The following is a 17,934-nucleotide window of genomic DNA, read 5'->3' as shown; positions in this document are numbered from 1 at the left end:
CAAAACCCTCACGACCGTTGTACACAACAAGAAGTAGTTGGCAACAGTCTCTATCTCTAAACATTCACATTCAAAGATCGAAGCTAAACTAAAAAAAAGGCTTACAAAGTTGCAGAAACCTGATTCATATTAGCTAAGAATGTATGGAAACACAAAGCTCGTGATACATGACTGATTAAGAGAATCAGAAAACACGGAAATACTTATAAAAAACCCACAAAACACGGATGGCGAAAGACATGAGTTTCCCGCAATGATGTAAAAATAAAACCTGGGGAACTATAACGACACACACAAGGAGAAACGGTTGTTAACAGAGAAGAAGAGTTACCATTTTCTTTACAAACTGCACAATCGAGTTTTCCCACTTTGCAAACATTGTTGTTGAAGATCAGATTCACCAGTGTGTATAAAGAGAACTGAGAGAGGCACCATGGTTTTATTTTTTCTACGTTCGTAATGATTCTTTATCGTAAAAGGCAAGAAGCTGTTTGACATGGTTTTGCCAAGCTGCAACACTTTGACCATCTACAGTTACCCAATCCACAACTGTTGCTGCAGGCTGTTCCCACCATTCATCAAGCTGCATTGGGTACAAAAACAAATATCTTATCAAGCTTCATATGTGAAAGGGTACAAAAACAAATATCTTATCAAGCTTCATATGTGAAAGGATGTAACGAAGAACTAAAAAAGAGGTAATTAGGATTTTAGTACAATATATCACAGACAATAAAGAGATTGGAAAACATAACTTGAATTGCAATTTTGTAAATAATTTTCTGATGAAAACTTAAATTAACTATTTATAATGGAGACTAAATCAAAAGGTAAGCTTAAAGAGCACCAACCGTAAGAAGGATTACAAATCCCAAAAACAAAACAAAAATCACGGAAACACTGTCAGGCAGATTTTATGGTTCAGACAAGCCATACTTTTGAGCCATATGGCTAAGAACGTCCACGTGAAAATGCGTTAAGATAGTCATCATCAGCACCATATTAAGCATGCAAGAATGATAGTTAGAAGTAGTTCCATACCAATCCCCTGACGTATTTGCAGTGCTCAGAGGAAGCTTGAGCATTCTGGACCGCAGTTCTAAGTTCAGGCAACCATTGGTCCGATATTATATTCTCTTGCTCAGAAGCTAGATCTAGGCAGTAGTTAGTTGTTCTGCATACAAGATACATAGTTAGTACACTGAAAATTTACATGGGAATATAGAATAGCGTGGGAACATAAATAAGATATGTGTATTCCAGAGTACAGAGTAATATGCCTTACCTTTCATATTTTTGCTGGGCTTGGAAAGCATGATCTAACAGAGAATGGCCACTTTCTACTAGATCCTGCCGTATATGGACCAAATCGATTGCCTTTGCTAAATCTTCTAAAACACATGCTTCAGAACCACGAACTCTTAAGCAGAACTCAAGAGACTCTAAAACTGAGGCCAAGCTTGCATCTGAACCCTCCATACCTATTTAAGAAGCAAGAATATTGATTATAATCAAATCCTACTAAGAAGCCACTAAGAATTTTGGCCTATGACAGTATTTCATATTAAGGTGCTCTACTTTCTATGCTTGAAACCCATAGCAGATACAGCGGGTGCTAAGTCGAGGCCATCATGAAACATTTTGGCTATTCTAATATAGGATCTCAATCTACGTGGTCGGTTGATGAAACAACAATGCTTAGAAAAACTCTTCCTATGTTTGTTTTGTTTGATTTTCCATTGGATTGAAAGACACTGTAATACATGAGGCAGTGGGCAATGGTTTCATTAGGAAGATTTTTGACACTGGGATTCAATACACATTAACCTTTCCAGAGGGATGAACTATACATTCTTGGGTGTTTAAAAAGAAAAAAAAAAGAATCTCACCTGCAGGATATTGAAGGGCAGCAGAAATGCGACATATAGATGGAATTGCTGATGGATCTCTTGCACCAGCTCTTGCAGTTAATAGAGCAGCATTCTTCTCTGCATAGGCAACTGCTTCAGGTCCTGTTGATCCATTAGCTCCCATAGACTCTAGAAGTCCCTGTTTAAGAAGAATTTCATATAATTTGATGGAATCAAGGCATCTATATGCCAGTTTGCTCATTTGAAAGAACACTAATTCCGGTACATCATGTGACCAGCAAAATGTTGCTTGAACCATAAAGTCCCAATTTCTTCTATGATGTATGATTATTTGACTTACAGATAAAAAAAAAACTTGAGAACTTGAACATATAATTCAACAAACATCAGTCTTCAATTATCAGTCAAATATATCTTACAATTGAACTATAATGCACTTGTATCATGCAGAAATGGATAGCTAAAATCATCAGAATGTCAGCTGACAATTTACATACCTGTGGAGTAGCCGGAAGCATATAGAGAGAATTATCAGGACTCTGAAAGAAAGCAGACACTTCTTTCTCAATGAAATCTTTTGCGCTGTTTGAAATGTCCACAACAACTTCACTAGCTGGAATTACAGTTGCTGATGCATATTCCCTTGCAGCGAGTGGTTGCTGATTCCAGAATGCAACAGCATCCTATATAAAAAAAGGTCAGAGTATTTCCCATAGTAATTATCAGTTAATCATTCAATGAAAGAATCAGTTGGGATATTACCATGTTGGCCTTGAGAAGAGTTGTATATATGGTTTCAAGTTCGGATCTGCGCGCATCAAATTCCTCAATTTTCTTCCACTTCTTTTTCAAGGAATCTTCAGCTTCTTTTCTCTCTGCACATAATTTATTCAGCCGTTGTATTTCAGATAACAGTGTGTTTAAGCTAGCCCTCAAACCAGCAGCTTCTCTTTCCTTTCCCCATACATCCAACTGCGACGGAAAAATTGGATAACATATTCAAGCACGTATATCAGCATGTATATAACACATACAATGAATCGGTTATGCAGTGCCTGCTACATAACAGTTGTAAGAGTGTTTTAATTGTAGATTTGTACAATAACATGATTACTCTTTTTAGATTCAAGTGAAAGTACCAAAATTACGAAATCAAGGTTTTTTTAGATTCAAAAAGGAGAAAACCAAGGGCGGCATCTACCTCAAATTGCCTAAGATTGCTACCACTCTGTGTTGTGCCTCCAGAAAACGAATGTGATGCTGCATCAGCACCTCCATGCAAACGGTTAATAAATTTGTGGCATAAATCACGAGCTTCAGCCGCTTTGTTTAGTGCATCTTCCGTAGCCAAAAATTGTTGAACATGCGCTTTCTGGAAAAAGTAGCACATGTGAAAGGTAAGATAAACAAACTTTAAACATATGGCCATACAGTGCAACACATACAAATACAACACTGGATGACCACACCAAATATATCTGTCTGAATTAAACATTTAGTTAATTTGAAGCATAAATGATAAATCTCCTTTCACTGTATGTTCAAATTAACAAGAAGAACCAGCAAAACTAGACAAAGAAAATAACCTGCCGTTCAAGGAGCTGATTGTTAGATCCTTGGAAATGTGTGTCTGTGCCTATCTTCCCATTACCATTAAACTGATAACTCAAAGGCGAGCTCACATCAGAAGAAGAATTGTCTGTTACCCGGTTATTCTCAAACTTATACCTGTAAATAAATTGACATCCAATTGTTTATGTTAGTCCAAATCAACCCTGGAACAAGAACTTAAGACAGCAGAGATGATAAATTCAAAACTGAAAACTTATAAGAGATAGATACAATAATCACTGATCAACCATATTTTAAAGGAAGCTCAGGAACAGCTCATATCCACCAGATCAAAATAAGTTTATATACAAGCTAGCAGCATCAAACTCAGAAAAGAGTACTAAATTGCTATATGAGTTTCATAATCTTCCCATTCAATGTCAAGAATATTAGCAAAAATAGCATGCACGGTGCATTTGGGTGAACCACACCCTGCAGAATTAGGAGTGCATAAAAACAGAATGTGGCATTGGAGGGAAAGTCAGGAGTCACCTTAACATTTCAGCATCTGCTCTGACATCAATCTTCTCCATCTCTCTGGATATCAGGGTCTTAATACGTAGAGTGTATGCAGCGATAGCCTGAAGCAGCAGAGGAGGACCCCTCAGGGAATTTACTATAACAGTTTTCATCTCATCAGTTATTTCTCCATCATATTCAAAACCGAGCTTGGCTGTTTCCAGCTCAGGCTGTGAGCAAATTCCATTTCCTTCGTATGCAGGGAAAGAGTTACGAATTCTTTCAATCATGTGTGATGCAAGCAAATCACAAACTATCCTGATATTTCGCTCTCGGGTTGTTTCCATGAGAATGACATCATCTGCAGACTTAGATCCTTTGACAGTGGAATAAACAGCTTCCCTCTCACTGTTAGCACTGAGGCTACTTGACACTTCATTTGACGAATTGACAGACCGTTGTGCATCATTTGCTTGATTAACATAGACTTGTAACCTTTTGTGATACTCTGCAAATATTCTTGTTGCTTCGTCGCATTGTTGATCATAAGTTTCCAACAATGCTTGCTTATGTCTGAAAAAGGCAAAGAAATAAAAACTCACCAAACAATTCGAAAGATCTACTGAACATAACAGAAACAAAGATTTCCATTGTTGTATCAACAATGTCAATGCATTTCAACAGAGATAAATGCTGCAGATAAGTTTCAAGAAATGGGCAGATCAAAATCAACATCACCAAGAATGCATACAAACTTAAGAACGGTTGATGTGGCATATCTATGGAACCAAAGCAGCAAAATAGCCTGAAAAAATCCCATCTATTCCATCTAGAGGGTATATATATATCCCATCGAGATTATTGGAGAATCAACAAAACAAAACATAATACTTTAGGGCTATATATATATTGCTGCTTCAATCACAGAGAATGGGAACGAAATATCACCAAACTCTAACCAGCTAATCATGGCACAGATAAAAAAACTAAACCTAAATCGGTTCTACTGGGGACATAAGACTAGTGATAATAACGCATAATCACAGCAGGAGAAAGTATATGAACTTAGCTGAGAGGTGCAGGTATGTTCTATTGTATTCTCTTACAAGTGAGAAGCAAAGTAATAGAATACTGTATCCAAAATTAAGATTAAAATCAAACCTGTAATTTGATCTTTCATCAAGCATCCTCTTCCGTTCTGCTTCTTCCCTAGAGACCTCCAACATTCTAGCTTTCAAGTCTTTTCTTTGCCTCCTCACTATGTTCCTCAATCTCTCCACTTCTTTTGCAGCTATTTCCCTTTCCTGCAAAGCAGCTTCTCTACCCTCTGCATAACTTTCCCCAGTCACTGCCTTTTCCTTCCGTCTTCCTTTGGCCTTGTTCTCCTCCTTCCCAGGATTCACAGAACTCCCAACACTAGCAGCATTACTACTTCCTCCATGAACCGTAATATTCCGCCTGATTCTCTCCACTGTCTTTTCCGATTTCACCCGGTTTATTAAAAAATTCCAAACAGGTATCATATTCCCTCTACAAATCTTCCTAATAGCATCAATGGAAGGAACATGAGATTTACTTGATCCATTATACGGCCCTAATTGCCTATACCCCATTTCCTTCTGTAACCATTCTAATATCGCCTCCGGTGTCGGAGCTGAACTCGATAAACTCTGCATTCTCTCTACAACTACAATACCTAAACCCAATCCCTCAAATCTTCACGAAACTTCCCAATTTACCACTCATGCTTCGCGTCTTTTTCCTCAAACCCAAAACATTCAGAACAGAAACGTACCGAAACACCTAGGTTACTCAAATCAAGCGAGAACTCAATCAATAGAGCGAATTGAATAATTCAATGAACGAACACAAGCGAGATGATGAAGAAGTAGTATACGAACAGATCTGAAATCACGAAGAGTAACTTCGCCGGCTCCGGTGACGGAAAGAGGAAGATTGTGACGGAGATGGATCTGGATAGAGAGATTTCAAAATTGAAGATCCCGCTTGTTTATTGGATTTTTGTTTTCAATTCCAAGGAATCAAACTCGAATTTTTTCTGCAAGTGTCGTCGACTGTTGAAACTTGAAAACTCCTAGATTTGAAAAATTAACCGGGTCAGGCTCGGGTATTAGGTGTATCCGGGTCGGACTGTGTAATTAAAAAATATATAGGTCAAAATCAGAGCAGCTTAAACTTCCAATGAAAACTATTTGGGTCAACATTAAATTTATATAAACTTAAAGGACTGTTCCCGGATTTTTTTGGTTAAATTTGTCGATCAAAAACCCCAGTTTCCTAGGGTTTTGTTTTTCACAGTCTCAAATCGGAAAATTTTGAAACTATGACGACGGAGCTAGTAACGCCGGGAGATGTAATCGGGAAAGCAACTGAGTTTAAAGCTGGGAAAGGAGCTTACGTCAACGATACAACCATCTACGCTTCCCTCACAGGAACTCGTCGGATTGTTTCTCCTCTTCCTGAATCACTTGACAAGGTTCGTGCTTTGTTCCAAGGTTTTCAAGTGATTGGTTCTTATGTTACATTGATATGGCTTTCTGAATCCTCTAAGAATCAAAATCGTTGGATTGTTAACTTTTGGTTTCTATTTGTAATTGAAATCGAAATCTTTGGATTGTTATACTTGTTTTTGTGATTGTTAATGGATATATAACTTATTTGATCTTAACAATGGCAAGCAGAGAGCTACTGTGGAAGTTACGGGTCACAAGGCTCATGGTCCTATACCAGAGCCTGGTTCTGTTGTCATAGCAAGAGTGAGTCCTGCACTTATGGATTCATTGATGTCCCTGCAACAAGAAAAATGTAATTTTTGAACTCTAATACTCTGTTATTTTGATAGGTGACTAAAGTTATGGCTCGGATGGCTGCTGTTGATATCTTGTGTGTTGGTCCAAAGGCCGTTCGTGAAAATTTTGCTGGGGTAATCAGGTGGGAATTTCTACTGCTCCTTGTTGTTTATATTCATGGTTTAGTCTTTTAAAATCGTCAATCTAACTTGTGTTTACTCTTTCATAGGCAACAAGATGTTAGAGCAACAGAGATTGACAAAGTTGACTTGCATCAGTCTTTCCATGCTGGTGACATTGTTAGGGCTATGGTTGTATCCTTTGCGCACCTAAGATATTATCACGTTTCACACTTTTTGTCTATTAGAATTGGCTAGGTTTTGTTACAGTTTAGCTTTGTGATGTAAGAGCCAGCCAGTGCTTAACATCGCTTATAGAGGAAACACATTTTAAAGATTTGTTACATTATGCCATCCATATCCTCTTTTAGCTCACACACCTTGTTAGCGTATAATTTAAAAGTATGATGTTTTGGGGAATAACGACTGAAGTTTCCTTAACCTGGACTCTTAAAGCTGTCTCTTGGTGATGCACGGGCTTACTATTTGTCGACTGCTAAGAATGAACTTGGTGTGGTCTCAGCAGAAAGTGCTGCAGGTACATTCTTTTCATTCCTACTCTTAAGTCTATAGCTGATCTTTCACATATCAGTGTAATACATTTCCAACTAATAGTTTATTAGTATGGAGATGCATTTGCTTCTTCGTTTATGCGTTACGAAGTTAATTTCCCTTGGAGTAATAAAATAGTTTTCTGTGGTGTGGTGATTGCGCAGGCGAAACAATGGTTCCTATAAGTTGGACAGAGATGCAGTGCCCCTTGTCGGGACAAACCGAGAAGAGAAAAGTTGCCAAGGTGGGTAGTTAAACTTGAAGACGATACTTGGTTTCTCTCACATAATGAGGGGTCTTTGCAACAAGAACAACCATTTGAGATTATTACAATTTTGGGTACTCAGGTGTAGAGATAAGTTTAGAGCAACTGACCTTATCAAGGTTGGCACATTCATGATACTATTAATTAGGATACTCACAAGTTGTTAAACTCAAACGACATTTTGTTGTTAGTGACTATTTCAAAAGTTTGTGTGCTTATGTTTTGGTGAAATATTGATTTAAAAATGCGAACACAAATACCTAATTCCAACTATATAAAATAGATTTGATTGTTGCTATTTAATAAGTGCAATCCTCTGTATCTCGTCACACTTTCTTCTTGGTAGATTGACAAAGTGAACTTTAACATTGTCGCTGCAATAGTTAACAATTGAACTTAAACGGACAACTTTTACATAATCAAAACATTTAGGGTCAAAAGTAAAAATATGTAAAACAAAAGGGACGGTTTCTGAAACTCTGTTTTGTTGAGTTTCGACCAAAAAGAAAGCTATGGATCAAAAAGGTAGAAGAAGACAAAGAGAAAGAGAGAAAAAGAGAGAGAGGAAGGATCGCTAATATTCCGGGAAAATCATTCTGCACTTTTTCGAAGAAACCTGAAAAATCTTCAATTTTTTAAGAATTAGTCAACAGATTAAATTTATTACCGGAAAATTTCTCTGGGTTTGTTTTCTCATTGCTTCTGGATTCTCTCAGGCTTCTATCTCTTTCAAAGGTACTCTTCGATTCCTCTGTTTTTGAAAACAATTGTCTTTGATGATCAAAGGATTTTGAATACCAATTCAATACTTGATCATCTATGATCGGTTTCCAAAACCCTTGTTCGATGAGCTAATGATTCTTTTGTATTTTGTTTCCATCTCTGATTGAACTGAAAGGTTGATCCTTTTTAAAGGATGCTTTCGAAAGGATGAATCTTTAGAATTGTTTTGTTGCACTTTTTGTGATGTGTATTAGGCTATTAGCTGATTCAAGTTTGTTATTCATTTGGGTTTTTGGAAAGTGTGATTTTTTTTTATGTGTTTCTATTACAGGTGATTCAACTCTGTAGGAACAAGAGTTTTGCACTTAAAGAAGAGAGAGAGGATTCTGGTTTGCGGGAGGCAGTGAGAAAACTTCTGTGAAATTGGGTTCCTCTCTCATTCTCTGTGAAATTTGAAAACTTGAGTTTGGGAGTATTGAGTTTTTGAAGATATGGGCTCTTTCTGTTGCTGTTTCCAAGTTGATCTCTTTGAGAGTTATGTGAATCCAAACACTTCCATGACTAGGAATTGTTCATGCCTAAATTGTTTCCTCCAGAGTTTCATGGATTTGGTATGTTCTTTCCACCTTCTTCCTTGGATCATGTGCTCCTCTCTAGTGAATTAGCAATAATACTTCCATCAGAATCATGAATTAGCAGTTCTGGTTTTTGTGGAAACTTAAGGTCTACCTTTGTTTGCAGTATGCTTCGTTAGTTAATAGAGGTGGAATGCATCCAATACCTTCAACTGTTGAGGCTGCTACAGTGATGAATTCCACAACTGCACTTGATGACTCTCTGTCTAATGTGTACCATTCTCCTCCAAGACCATTGCCTTACGATGCTGATCCTAGGTATTTTCGTTTCGTTAAGGGCTCAGGCCATTCAGGTGAAGAATCAGAACCATTAAGAGGTGATACTGAAATGAGTTCTGAAGCTTTGGTTGGGGGAGCCAAATGGAGTAAGTCTGATTGTGAAGATGGTTCAAAAGAATTGTACTCGAAAGGTTCATCAACCGTTGCAAAGTCGAAAACAATGCCTGGAATAGAAAATTATTATGCAGAATCGGATGATGAAGATATTTGTCCAACCTGCCTTGATGGTAAAACTAAAAAAACTAGTTTGATACTGTTATTATCCTCTTTGAACCCATTCTATGCAGTGTTTTCTGGTTTGCGTGATAAATGAGTGTGTTAGGTTGTTAGTATATCTTTATAAGTTGCATTCTTGGTTTCATTTCTTCATTTAATGCACTCCTGAGCAATTTAGGCCATTAATAGTCTTAGTTCTTAGGATAGTTTCATCAAATATCGTAGATACAGAAATCGTGTGCTTTGATGTAAGATTGGTATTCAGAATTCTTTGTTTTATACAATGTGCAGATTACACACCAGAGAATCCAAAGATAATAACCAAGTGTTCTCACCATTTCCACCTTAGCTGTATCTTTGAATGGATGGAGAGAAGTGAAACTTGCCCTGTCTGTGGAAAGGTAACTCGTCGCTTTCTTACAATTTTCAAACTTCAAATTTGGTTGAATGTTCCATCAGTCTCCTTCATAGATATTAAAAGTGCATCATTTTGTATTAGAATTTCTCATCTCCATTCTAAGCATTGACATTTATTGCATTGATGAGTAGACTGGTCCAGTTCTCATACTATTCTTGGTCATATAAACCATAACATAAGTTAATGCATCCTTAGCTAATTATATCAATCTTATCTTTCAGGTGATGGCATTTGATGAAAATGAAACTTCTTAGCATTGTAATAAAGACTTGCTCAAAGAAACAAAAAAAGGAGTTGAGTCCTGCTCTATAGAGAAATAAACAGAGAGAAATCACTTGTACATAAAACTTCTGTGAATATCCAGATGTCATTGTTAACAGTAAATATGAGAATTTGTGATGTCTCCTAATTTTATAGACTCATATATATACATTTATCTTCAAGAAGGTTATTGGAATGAGAAAAAAGTATGAATCTTTCAATATCTTTTTTCATCTGAACAAGAGGAGGAATGTTGTGTTTTTATATTCAACTTGTTTGAATTATTAGGCAAACCATCAAAGACCAAATCTATCTTATTACACCAACTTATTGAAAAAGTCAAAACTTAAAGTTCAAACAAAAGAAGCAGACAATCTCCATGGACATAAATACTTCAACAACTCTTGAGTTCACTGTTTGTTATTTCAAGCTGAGGCCGCTTTAAACGCGTTCTGGAATGTCTCGGGCGGTTGTGCACCACTCAGTTTCACCTTCCCGTTAATCTGAAAACAAACAGTACTACAAAGTAAAGATACAAAACTAAGACTAAGGACACAATGCAAATGGTGGTCTGTTTCACTCTAACTAGAGCTTTGCCATGATCTTATAAAGGCTATCGATATGTAGCGCGAAAACTTACCGTGTAATTTGGAACACCGCTGATATTTTGCGAATACTTTGCAAGCTCTTCTTTCACCTATCAATATAAAAAATGTTCAGAACAGTACATAACATTCATCATTAATCCTACAGAACATACACTAATGATCACATGATTTAGAAAAGCACACCTCTGTGACTCCATTGTTAGGGTCTGAGAGTAATTCTTCTGCTCCTTCTATCCCAACCTTTTTAGCCGTCTCAACCAAAAACTCCCTGAAGTTCAGCACCAAGGTTATCGAGTTTCTTTGTCCAGTTAAGTTCTAAGGATACTTCAAGCTTATATATCACAAAACATAACTGTTTCACACATTTTACCTGTCACCAATGTACTTCCCCTGCGTGAAGTAACCGATAAACAATTCCTCAACAAGATTATGCTGTTTCTCGGGCGCTTGTTTACCCGCATAATGAATTAGTCTATGACTATCAAGACTGTTGCCACTGTTCTTATAGACAGAAAACATTTAGACAAAATAGACCAAAAGACAAATCTCTTCAATCTTGATAAATGAAAAGAAAAAACTCTTTGGTGCTTACGTGAGACCGGATGTGTCAAACTCTAAGCCAAGACCTTTAAAGACCTGTAATGAATCCAAATATGATGTCAAGATCCTCTCAACAAGAACATATAAGCTATGTTAAAGAATCGGTAAGTGAATATAACCTCGGACATTCTAGCAAACATTCCTTCATATCTGTTTCCATACTTCTGTCTATAAAACTCTTTCTTACTCACACCTTCTTTTGGTGCAGATGGATCAAGGAAAAATGGACGCCATCGAATCTATATTCGAGAGATGAATACCGTAAGCATTTCAAGCATTCTCCAAGTAAACAAGATAAAAGAGAGTGAGAGAGGTAACCTCAAAGTTGTATTGATCTTTAGATGCATCAATGGCTTTGTCAAGATTCTTCTTGCCTACAAAGCACCATGGACACACCGAATCCGAGCTTACATCGATTTGAATAAGCTTTTTCGAAGCGGTGTTGCTCACAGATGCAGCCATAAGGATTTTTCCTAAGCAAATTCAACCACAACACAGAAACCAATTGAGCCATTGAACTGATCAGAAGACTTGATCTTCACTTTAAGACAACAAAGGCACTTGGATCATCTTTATTCACATAAAAAACTTATCTAAAACTCCACTATTGCAATCAAACTTGACAATTCAAGAATTCATTAAACTGAAAAACTCAAATCTTTATTTAAACAAGAAATTGAAAAATCCAAGCACTCTTAAAGATTCTTCAAGAAACGAGCTATAACTCTTAACTCACAGATTACAAGAATGTTTCATATACTAATTGTACAAATTAATCTAATTAAGCATCTTTGTATAATATATGATTACAAAATGTTTCTTGGTTTACCTGGAAAAGATTGGAGCAAAGAAGATGGTGAGCCTCTAAGGGAGAGACAACTACGAAACATAACCACACCAACCAAGCACGATGATGTTATATCCCATCCTCTCCAACTTTTTTCTACATTGTCTTGCATATACTTTTTGACTAATCTATATGAACATTGTATCTTTGTTGACTAATACATTGTATAAGAAATGATGGCTTTGACCAAACAAAGTTTGACAAAAAACAAAACACAAACTGTTTTAAAAATTATATAAAATGATTGTAGAAACAAAGCAAATGGCCCATTAGCTCAGTTGGTTAGAGCGTCGTGCTAATAACGCGAAGGTCGCAGGTTCGAAACCTGCATGGGCCATTTTTTTGTATTTTGACTAACTCTTTGAAGAAGACAAGTTTTTAAGAATGTGATTTTTTTATGTGTGTTTTCCTATTTTGTGGTTGCAGCTTTGACTTTTGATAAAATTCTCTGCCGTACAAGAACACATCATATTTTACCAAGTAATATCAACGACCAAACTTATTTTTTTAAACTACATATATAGCAAAGATTAGTCGACAATATTAATTAACATATATAACATAAAAAATGTATGACCGGCCCTGCGTTTAAGATTTTCAAATCCATTATAAGGACTAAGACATATATATAACTAGTTGAAGCCACTATGTATTATTTTGTTCAACTTTTTCAACAAATATGACAAATGTATTCTATTATAATTGAAAAATTAGATGTCACGACCGTAAGAATTGAGTATTTTGTTATAATAACTCGGCGGAATGAAAAATGTGTTGATTATCAACACTAACTATTTTATAGCTACCAAGTTTAGAAGATTTGTTTTAGTTCATGCAGTTTTGGTACATCACATTTTTTTTTTGTAATAAGGTTGATATTGATAAATTCTGGGAAGAAATATGCACTATTGTTGAATATAAGAATAAGGTCGTTTTGATGCAATTTAGTTGCTTGTATGATGATGAAAAGGTTAGAATTTGTAGAAAAAATAGTAAAATATATACACATATGAAGTACAATGTCCATTTCAGTTCGGCTTGAAAGATACAAAAAAATCCACATTAAATTTCGGCTTAAATTTCGGCTTGAAAGATAAAAGTCAATAAAAGTCACATTAAATTTTGGCTTGAAAGATACAGAAAATCCATTTCTGATTTGTATAAATATTATATGTTAATGTCGTGTGTTTACATAAGTTTTTTTTTAAAGCAAAAAAAAAAGTTAGGGATAACCATCAACTTAATTTTTCAAGTAAACATATTAATTTACATTAATCTATCAAAGTAGTAGTGCAACATTAACAAATATATAACTAATCCAATGTATCTTATTTATTCACACAAGAAAATTTTTACTTATATTGAAATTTTGGGTATGAAAATCGGTCATTATTGGAGGAAAAATGAAACTATTTCTTACAAAGTGAGTAATGTTAGGTTGAAAAATGTAAAATGGATCTCTCCGCAATAACAGTTATTGTTGCTTATGAAGGAAAAATACGTAAAACCGAATATTACTCACATGAAGTCAAGCAAAGACGTAATAAGGTTGAAAATATGAGGAAGAAGTGTAGTCTTAATGGCCAAAGAACGAAATATACACAATTAAACATTCTTAGATTGAAATATATAAGTGTTATTTTAACATTTATTTAAATCAGGTGATTTCATGAACTTGATTTTAAGTTTTTTCATAGATAGAAAAACAAAGAGGTGATTCTATAGCAAAGTTTGGTTTAAGAACTATGTATTGTTAAAGATTTTTTTTTTTAATGGAAAGACCCTTTTGTTAAGAAATTATTAAGAATTCGTATCATATTTTTTAGGGATCCAATTTTACCAGGAATCTTGAATACCTAAAGATATATTTTTGGAAAACTGAAACCAAAAGCCATTACAAAACCATAATCAGTCAAGACCTTAGCTTTAGATTTTAGAATTAACTAACATATTAATTTCAACCTTTGATTATGAAGATTAAGGTTATTGGTTCATGGAGTTTAATGAATTTAGAAATCCAAACAAAAATCATATGTTATTTAGTTATTGATTTTAAAATAACTATCAAAATAATGTGTTATTGGTTGTATGATTTAAATAAAACTAATTAAAATTCTATGTTATTCGTTTAGTGATTTGTTTTTGGATTTTAAAATTTGTAGTATGTTTTAAATGGATTTGAAAGTTTTTTCTATTGTTTTTTTTTGTCATCAAAATTTTTTTCTAGTGAAAAATAGAAAGATTCAAATCTGATATAGATTTACAAATCAATAAACCAATAACCGTCCCTAATTTAGAACTTAATCACATAATTAATGTTAAGATTTGATTATTTGATCATTGACTTTTGACTGAATTATCAGACAAGTATTTGAATCTTTTTGGAATCCATAGAATGATAGATCTCCGATAGAGGCAATAGTAGGATAGAACAGGTCCGGGGTGCGAGAGTCGATCGAATTTGTTTTAGTTTCATTTTTGATAAAGTAGTTTTTTGAGGAAAAAAATTGATAATTAAAGTGTCATTACAAATTAAATAAGAATCAATAAACAAACCTTTGACCTATAACTTGTTGACCACAACATAGCCAGTTCAAACTTGACATATCTCATTCATACTATTCAAACAAAATCAATTTATTTATTACCACCATAACCATATCCTGTGGAGGAAACACAATTAGATCAGAATATATTTTTTAACCATTTCAAACATCAAGTTCATCCATGTATACTGACTAGCTCAACACCTAAACTTATCTATAAATTGAGATTTAAATGTCTCATAAGTTTATCATCATCATCTCTCCATCAAAATCTTAACAAAAACATTTCTTCTCTACCAAAGAATTGCTTTTAACTAAATATATACAACCATGAAAAGTCTCTCATGTCATGTAGTTGCACTTCTATCTATCTTGGCTATAACACTTTCATTAACCAATGCTTCCGACCCAAGCCCTCTTCAGGACTTCTGCGTCGCCATTGACACCCCAGCTGATGGTGGTACGTACACGTTTACTCCCTAATAATCATTTTAACAATATTATTCAATAAATGTAATTGATGGTTAGGAGAATGCATTAATATACGTTACGTTCTTACACTTTTTTCTATTTGGCTATAATGTTCAGTCTTTGTGAACGGGAAGTTCTGTAAGGACCCGAAGTTCGTCACGGTAGATGACTTCTTTAAGTCAGGGCTAAACAAAGCAGGAACACCTAATGAAAAAACTGGTTCTGTCGTGACACTCGTCAATGTCAACCAGATTCCAGGGTTAAACACTCTTGGAATCTCTATTGTCCGTATTGATTATGCAGTTAACGGACAGAACCCACCTCACACCCATCCACGAGCCTCTGAGATCTTGTATGTCGCACATGGAACACTTCTAGTAGGTTTTGTCACGTCAAACCCTGAAAACCGTCTCTTCTCTAAAGTACTCAACGAAGGTGATGTGTTTGTGTTTCCAGAAGGACTCGTTCATTTCCAAGCTAACGTTGGGAAATATCCCGCGGTTGCATTCGCTGGTTTGAGCAGCCAAAACCCCGGTGCCATCGTTATTGCGGACACTGTGTTTGGTTCTAACCCACCAATACAACCCAATGTTCTTGCGAAGGCGTTTCAGTTGGATACTAGGACTGTCATGGATCTACAGGCTAAGTTCAAGAAATAATAGCATTGTGTTTTTTGATTTGATTTTATTTTTATGTAACTTCAGCAAAATAAGGATCTTGTATTAATTCGCTAATTTATTATGAAACTAGATTCGGACCCGCACGTACGTGCGGGATTGATTTCAAATCCAAAATTTGGTATTAAATTTTGACATATATTACGTACATACATGATTATGTTTGTAAACGTAACTTTTAGGAATGTTATTAACATTTATAATCAAACTCGTACCAATTCAATATATTTTTTTATTAGGTTAAACAAAAAAGCAATACAATTTGGTTTAACTAAAAACAGCTGTACATTAAAACAAATAGTAAAAGAAATGTGGCTTGTTAATTTCTGGACCAAAACCTTCTGCCGTGCATCCTAAATATGTCATATTTTCCATCTCATAACCATTTTAATTATTTACCCATTTGAGAGTGTATATTTTAGTCAAACATATAAGAAAATAGGTCAATAATTTAGACTTACACATACATATAAGGTTTTGTTTTTAGATATATATATATTCTCTATATCATTTATAACATAAACTAATATTAGTTTGCTTTCATAAAGTTTGTGAATGTCGGATCGACATGATAGCAGACCCAGATTGAGTGTGAACTGGGAGCTATCAAACATAATAAAAACAATAATAAAAAAACATCTGACCCCGGATGGACTAAATATATTTGTCAAAAGGATCAAACACGTCCGCAATGCATGTTACACACTAAAAATATTTTTAACCCAATACAGATTAAAATATTTTTACCCGCAAAAAATACATTTCATGTAATCCACATTAGTAAATAGTATGTCCGCATATGTTCTTCTTAAATTCACGTTACCCAAAATTTGTGTCCCATATTCTATCAGGAATAGTTTAGATGATATTTTTTATGTTTCAAATTACCCGTACCTGTTATTTCATATTCCAATATTTGGAATAAAGTTGAATAATTAAAACTAAATATAACAATTCAAATTTCATGTTCATGTATCATACATGTTATTTGATATTTGAAAATTGAAATTGAATTTAGTTTCTTGATTTTATGATCTCGTCTCGTTACATTTATTTCTCATCATGCTTTTTATGAGAAATAGTTTGGATAATATTTTATTTTTTCCAATTATCCGCTCCCATCTCGTACCCATTATTTCCAATACAATTAGATATTTTATAAATAACACCATTTACATGCTATAAAAAAAATATACTTGAAAATTTTAAAATAATCGTCCCAAAGTTGACTTTTACCAAATTAGTGAATTTTTATAGTTAAAAACTACCAATTTTTTTGCTTATAAGTATAAAATCATATATTATTTTTGAGGTAAACCTAATTACGATTATGGACTACCTTAACAATGTTCTTTAATTGCATTCGTAATTGCTTTTTTGTTCCTATAATTACGTTATGTTTTTAATTAGAAACTAGAGGAGAACCCGTGCTTGCGCACGGTTGAATATCTTTTTTTGTTATAAAAATTAAAATATGTAATGTATAAAATATGTATTGTATAAATATTTGGTGGTTTTTGTATATTTTTATCTCTATAATTAATAGATAAGTGTGTATTAATTTTACTATGTATATTTTTTGGCTTTTATATAAGCACGCATATATTGTAATATAAGTATATATATATATTTAACCGTATGTGTAATATCAAAAAATATATAGAGCACTGTAGTGTGGTCAACCTTTGTAAATTGAAAATATTTGTTTAAATATAGTTTGAAGGTTTGTTTAAATGACTAATACTTGTGTCTGTTAAAGTAGAGATTAGATTTTTTCCGAAATTTTTTGTTATTGGGAATAATTTATGATAAACTAATTTTTCAATATTCAAAATGAATGGAAAACGAAAATGTATAGAGTAGACGGTTTTATTGAGTATTTATTTTGCTGATATGTAATTCTGTTGGTGGGTATTCAACTGCAATGAAAGTAAAAAAAAATTATATGAGAAAATGTCATATAAAA

The 17,934-nt window shown here is 34.4% G+C and overlaps 5 protein-coding genes and 1 non-coding gene across 8 annotated transcripts; 4 read left to right on the top strand and 2 right to left on the bottom strand.

Annotated features, from left to right (window-relative positions):
* Window positions 1–109: 109 nt before the first annotated feature.
* LOC17880760 (AUGMIN subunit 5) lies at window positions 110–6,007 on the bottom strand. 2 transcript variants are annotated; one of them, XM_023777866.1, is made up of 11 exons: window positions 5,843–6,007; window positions 5,103–5,744; window positions 3,975–4,514; window positions 3,458–3,599; window positions 3,073–3,243; window positions 2,634–2,843; window positions 2,369–2,554; window positions 1,890–2,049; window positions 1,286–1,481; window positions 1,042–1,174; window positions 110–583 (listed from the first exon to the last, which is right to left on the bottom strand). In XM_023777866.1, the coding sequence occupies exons 2-11, from the start codon at window positions 5,615–5,617 to the stop codon at window positions 449–451; spliced, it is 2,388 nt and encodes a 795-aa protein (XP_023633634.1). In that variant the 5' UTR covers window positions 5,618–5,744; window positions 5,843–6,007; the 3' UTR covers window positions 110–448. The 2 variants fall into 2 exon arrangements, with proteins under 2 accessions (XP_023633634.1, XP_006283142.1); XM_006283080.2 differs by having other exon boundaries at window positions 5,103–6,007.
* Window positions 6,008–6,248: 241 nt separating this feature from the next.
* LOC17878191 (exosome complex component CSL4) lies at window positions 6,249–7,938 on the top strand. Its single transcript, XM_006282405.2, has 6 exons — window positions 6,249–6,438; window positions 6,644–6,718; window positions 6,805–6,893; window positions 6,981–7,065; window positions 7,327–7,408; window positions 7,587–7,938. The coding sequence occupies exons 1-6, from the start codon at window positions 6,286–6,288 to the stop codon at window positions 7,676–7,678; spliced, it is 576 nt and encodes a 191-aa protein (XP_006282467.2). The 5' UTR covers window positions 6,249–6,285; the 3' UTR covers window positions 7,679–7,938.
* Window positions 7,939–8,209: 271 nt separating this feature from the next.
* On the top strand, window positions 8,210–10,440 carry LOC17878798 (E3 ubiquitin-protein ligase At3g02290). The gene is made up of 5 exons (XM_006282650.2): window positions 8,210–8,422; window positions 8,742–9,021; window positions 9,152–9,551; window positions 9,832–9,941; window positions 10,180–10,440. Exons 2-5 carry the CDS (start codon window positions 8,902–8,904, stop codon window positions 10,210–10,212), a joined length of 663 nt encoding a protein of 220 aa, XP_006282712.1. The 5' UTR covers window positions 8,210–8,422; window positions 8,742–8,901; the 3' UTR covers window positions 10,213–10,440.
* A 22-nt stretch (window positions 10,441–10,462) lies between these two features.
* On the bottom strand, window positions 10,463–12,381 carry LOC17877618 (uncharacterized protein YwbO). The gene is made up of 8 exons (XM_006284284.2): window positions 12,257–12,381; window positions 11,746–11,900; window positions 11,547–11,666; window positions 11,420–11,463; window positions 11,198–11,323; window positions 11,011–11,095; window positions 10,860–10,916; window positions 10,463–10,722 (listed from the first exon to the last, which is right to left on the bottom strand). Exons 1-8 carry the CDS (start codon window positions 12,315–12,317, stop codon window positions 10,645–10,647), a joined length of 726 nt encoding a protein of 241 aa, XP_006284346.2. The 5' UTR covers window positions 12,318–12,381; the 3' UTR covers window positions 10,463–10,644.
* A 156-nt stretch (window positions 12,382–12,537) lies between these two features.
* TRNAI-AAU lies at window positions 12,538–12,611 on the top strand. Its single transcript has one exon. It is a non-coding gene; the product is annotated as a tRNA-Ile (tRNA).
* A 2,539-nt stretch (window positions 12,612–15,150) lies between these two features.
* LOC17879082 (putative germin-like protein subfamily 1 member 9) lies at window positions 15,151–15,965 on the top strand. 2 transcript variants are annotated; one of them, XM_023779344.1, is made up of 3 exons: window positions 15,151–15,280; window positions 15,409–15,633; window positions 15,745–15,965. In XM_023779344.1, the coding sequence occupies exons 1-3, from the start codon at window positions 15,151–15,153 to the stop codon at window positions 15,948–15,950; spliced, it is 561 nt and encodes a 186-aa protein (XP_023635112.1). In that variant the 3' UTR covers window positions 15,951–15,965. The 2 variants fall into 2 exon arrangements, with proteins under 2 accessions (XP_023635112.1, XP_006285960.2); XM_006285898.2 differs by having other exon boundaries at window positions 15,409–15,965.
* Window positions 15,966–17,934: the final 1,969 nt, after the last annotated feature.

The sequence above is a fragment of the Capsella rubella genome, unplaced genomic scaffold (genome assembly GCF_000375325.1).
Source record: "Capsella rubella cultivar Monte Gargano unplaced genomic scaffold, Caprub1_0 scaffold_7, whole genome shotgun sequence".
NCBI lineage: Eukaryota > Viridiplantae > Streptophyta > Magnoliopsida > Brassicales > Brassicaceae > Capsella > Capsella rubella.
Note: the sequence above shows the minus strand (reverse complement) of the source record. Positions and strands in the feature narration are given on the sequence as shown.

What these genes read in the sequence shown, in the direction of transcription:
- LOC17880760 (XM_006283080.2), bottom strand. Translation starts at nt 5,617, where the DNA reads ATGCAGAGTTTATCGAGTTCAGCTCCGACACCGGAGGCGATATTAGAA. An exon ending in GCAATCTTAGGCAATTTGAG is followed by an intron (nt 2,844 to 3,072) that starts GTAGATGCCGCC and finishes TTTCCGTCGCAG; the next exon opens with TTGGATGTATGGGGAAAGGA. An exon ending in GCCCAGCAAAAATATGAAAG is followed by an intron (nt 1,175 to 1,285) that starts GTAAGGCATATT and finishes TCTTGTATGCAG; the next exon opens with AACAACTAACTACTGCCTAG.
- LOC17878191 (XM_006282405.2), top strand. Translation starts at nt 6,286, where the DNA reads ATGACGACGGAGCTAGTAACGCCGGGAGATGTAATCGGGAAAGCAACT. An exon ending in GTTCTGTTGTCATAGCAAGA is followed by an intron (nt 6,719 to 6,804) that starts GTGAGTCCTGCA and finishes TTATTTTGATAG; the next exon opens with GTGACTAAAGTTATGGCTCG. An exon ending in ACATTGTTAGGGCTATGGTT is followed by an intron (nt 7,066 to 7,326) that starts GTATCCTTTGCG and finishes GGACTCTTAAAG; the next exon opens with CTGTCTCTTGGTGATGCACG.
- LOC17878798 (XM_006282650.2), top strand. Translation starts at nt 8,902, where the DNA reads ATGGGCTCTTTCTGTTGCTGTTTCCAAGTTGATCTCTTTGAGAGTTAT. An exon ending in TCCAGAGTTTCATGGATTTG is followed by an intron (nt 9,022 to 9,151) that starts GTATGTTCTTTC and finishes CTTTGTTTGCAG; the next exon opens with TATGCTTCGTTAGTTAATAG. An exon ending in CTTGCCCTGTCTGTGGAAAG is followed by an intron (nt 9,942 to 10,179) that starts GTAACTCGTCGC and finishes CTTATCTTTCAG; the next exon opens with GTGATGGCATTTGATGAAAA.
- LOC17877618 (XM_006284284.2), bottom strand. Translation starts at nt 12,317, where the DNA reads ATGTTTCGTAGTTGTCTCTCCCTTAGAGGCTCACCATCTTCTTTGCTC. An exon ending in AAGATCAATACAACTTTGAG is followed by an intron (nt 11,667 to 11,745) that starts GTTACCTCTCTC and finishes TCTCGAATATAG; the next exon opens with ATTCGATGGCGTCCATTTTT. An exon ending in GCGGTGTTCCAAATTACACG is followed by an intron (nt 10,723 to 10,859) that starts GTAAGTTTTCGC and finishes GTTTGTTTTCAG; the next exon opens with ATTAACGGGAAGGTGAAACT.
- LOC17879082 (XM_006285898.2), top strand. Translation starts at nt 15,151, where the DNA reads ATGAAAAGTCTCTCATGTCATGTAGTTGCACTTCTATCTATCTTGGCT. An exon ending in TGACACCCCAGCTGATGGTG is followed by an intron (nt 15,281 to 15,408) that starts GTACGTACACGT and finishes TATAATGTTCAG; the next exon opens with TCTTTGTGAACGGGAAGTTC.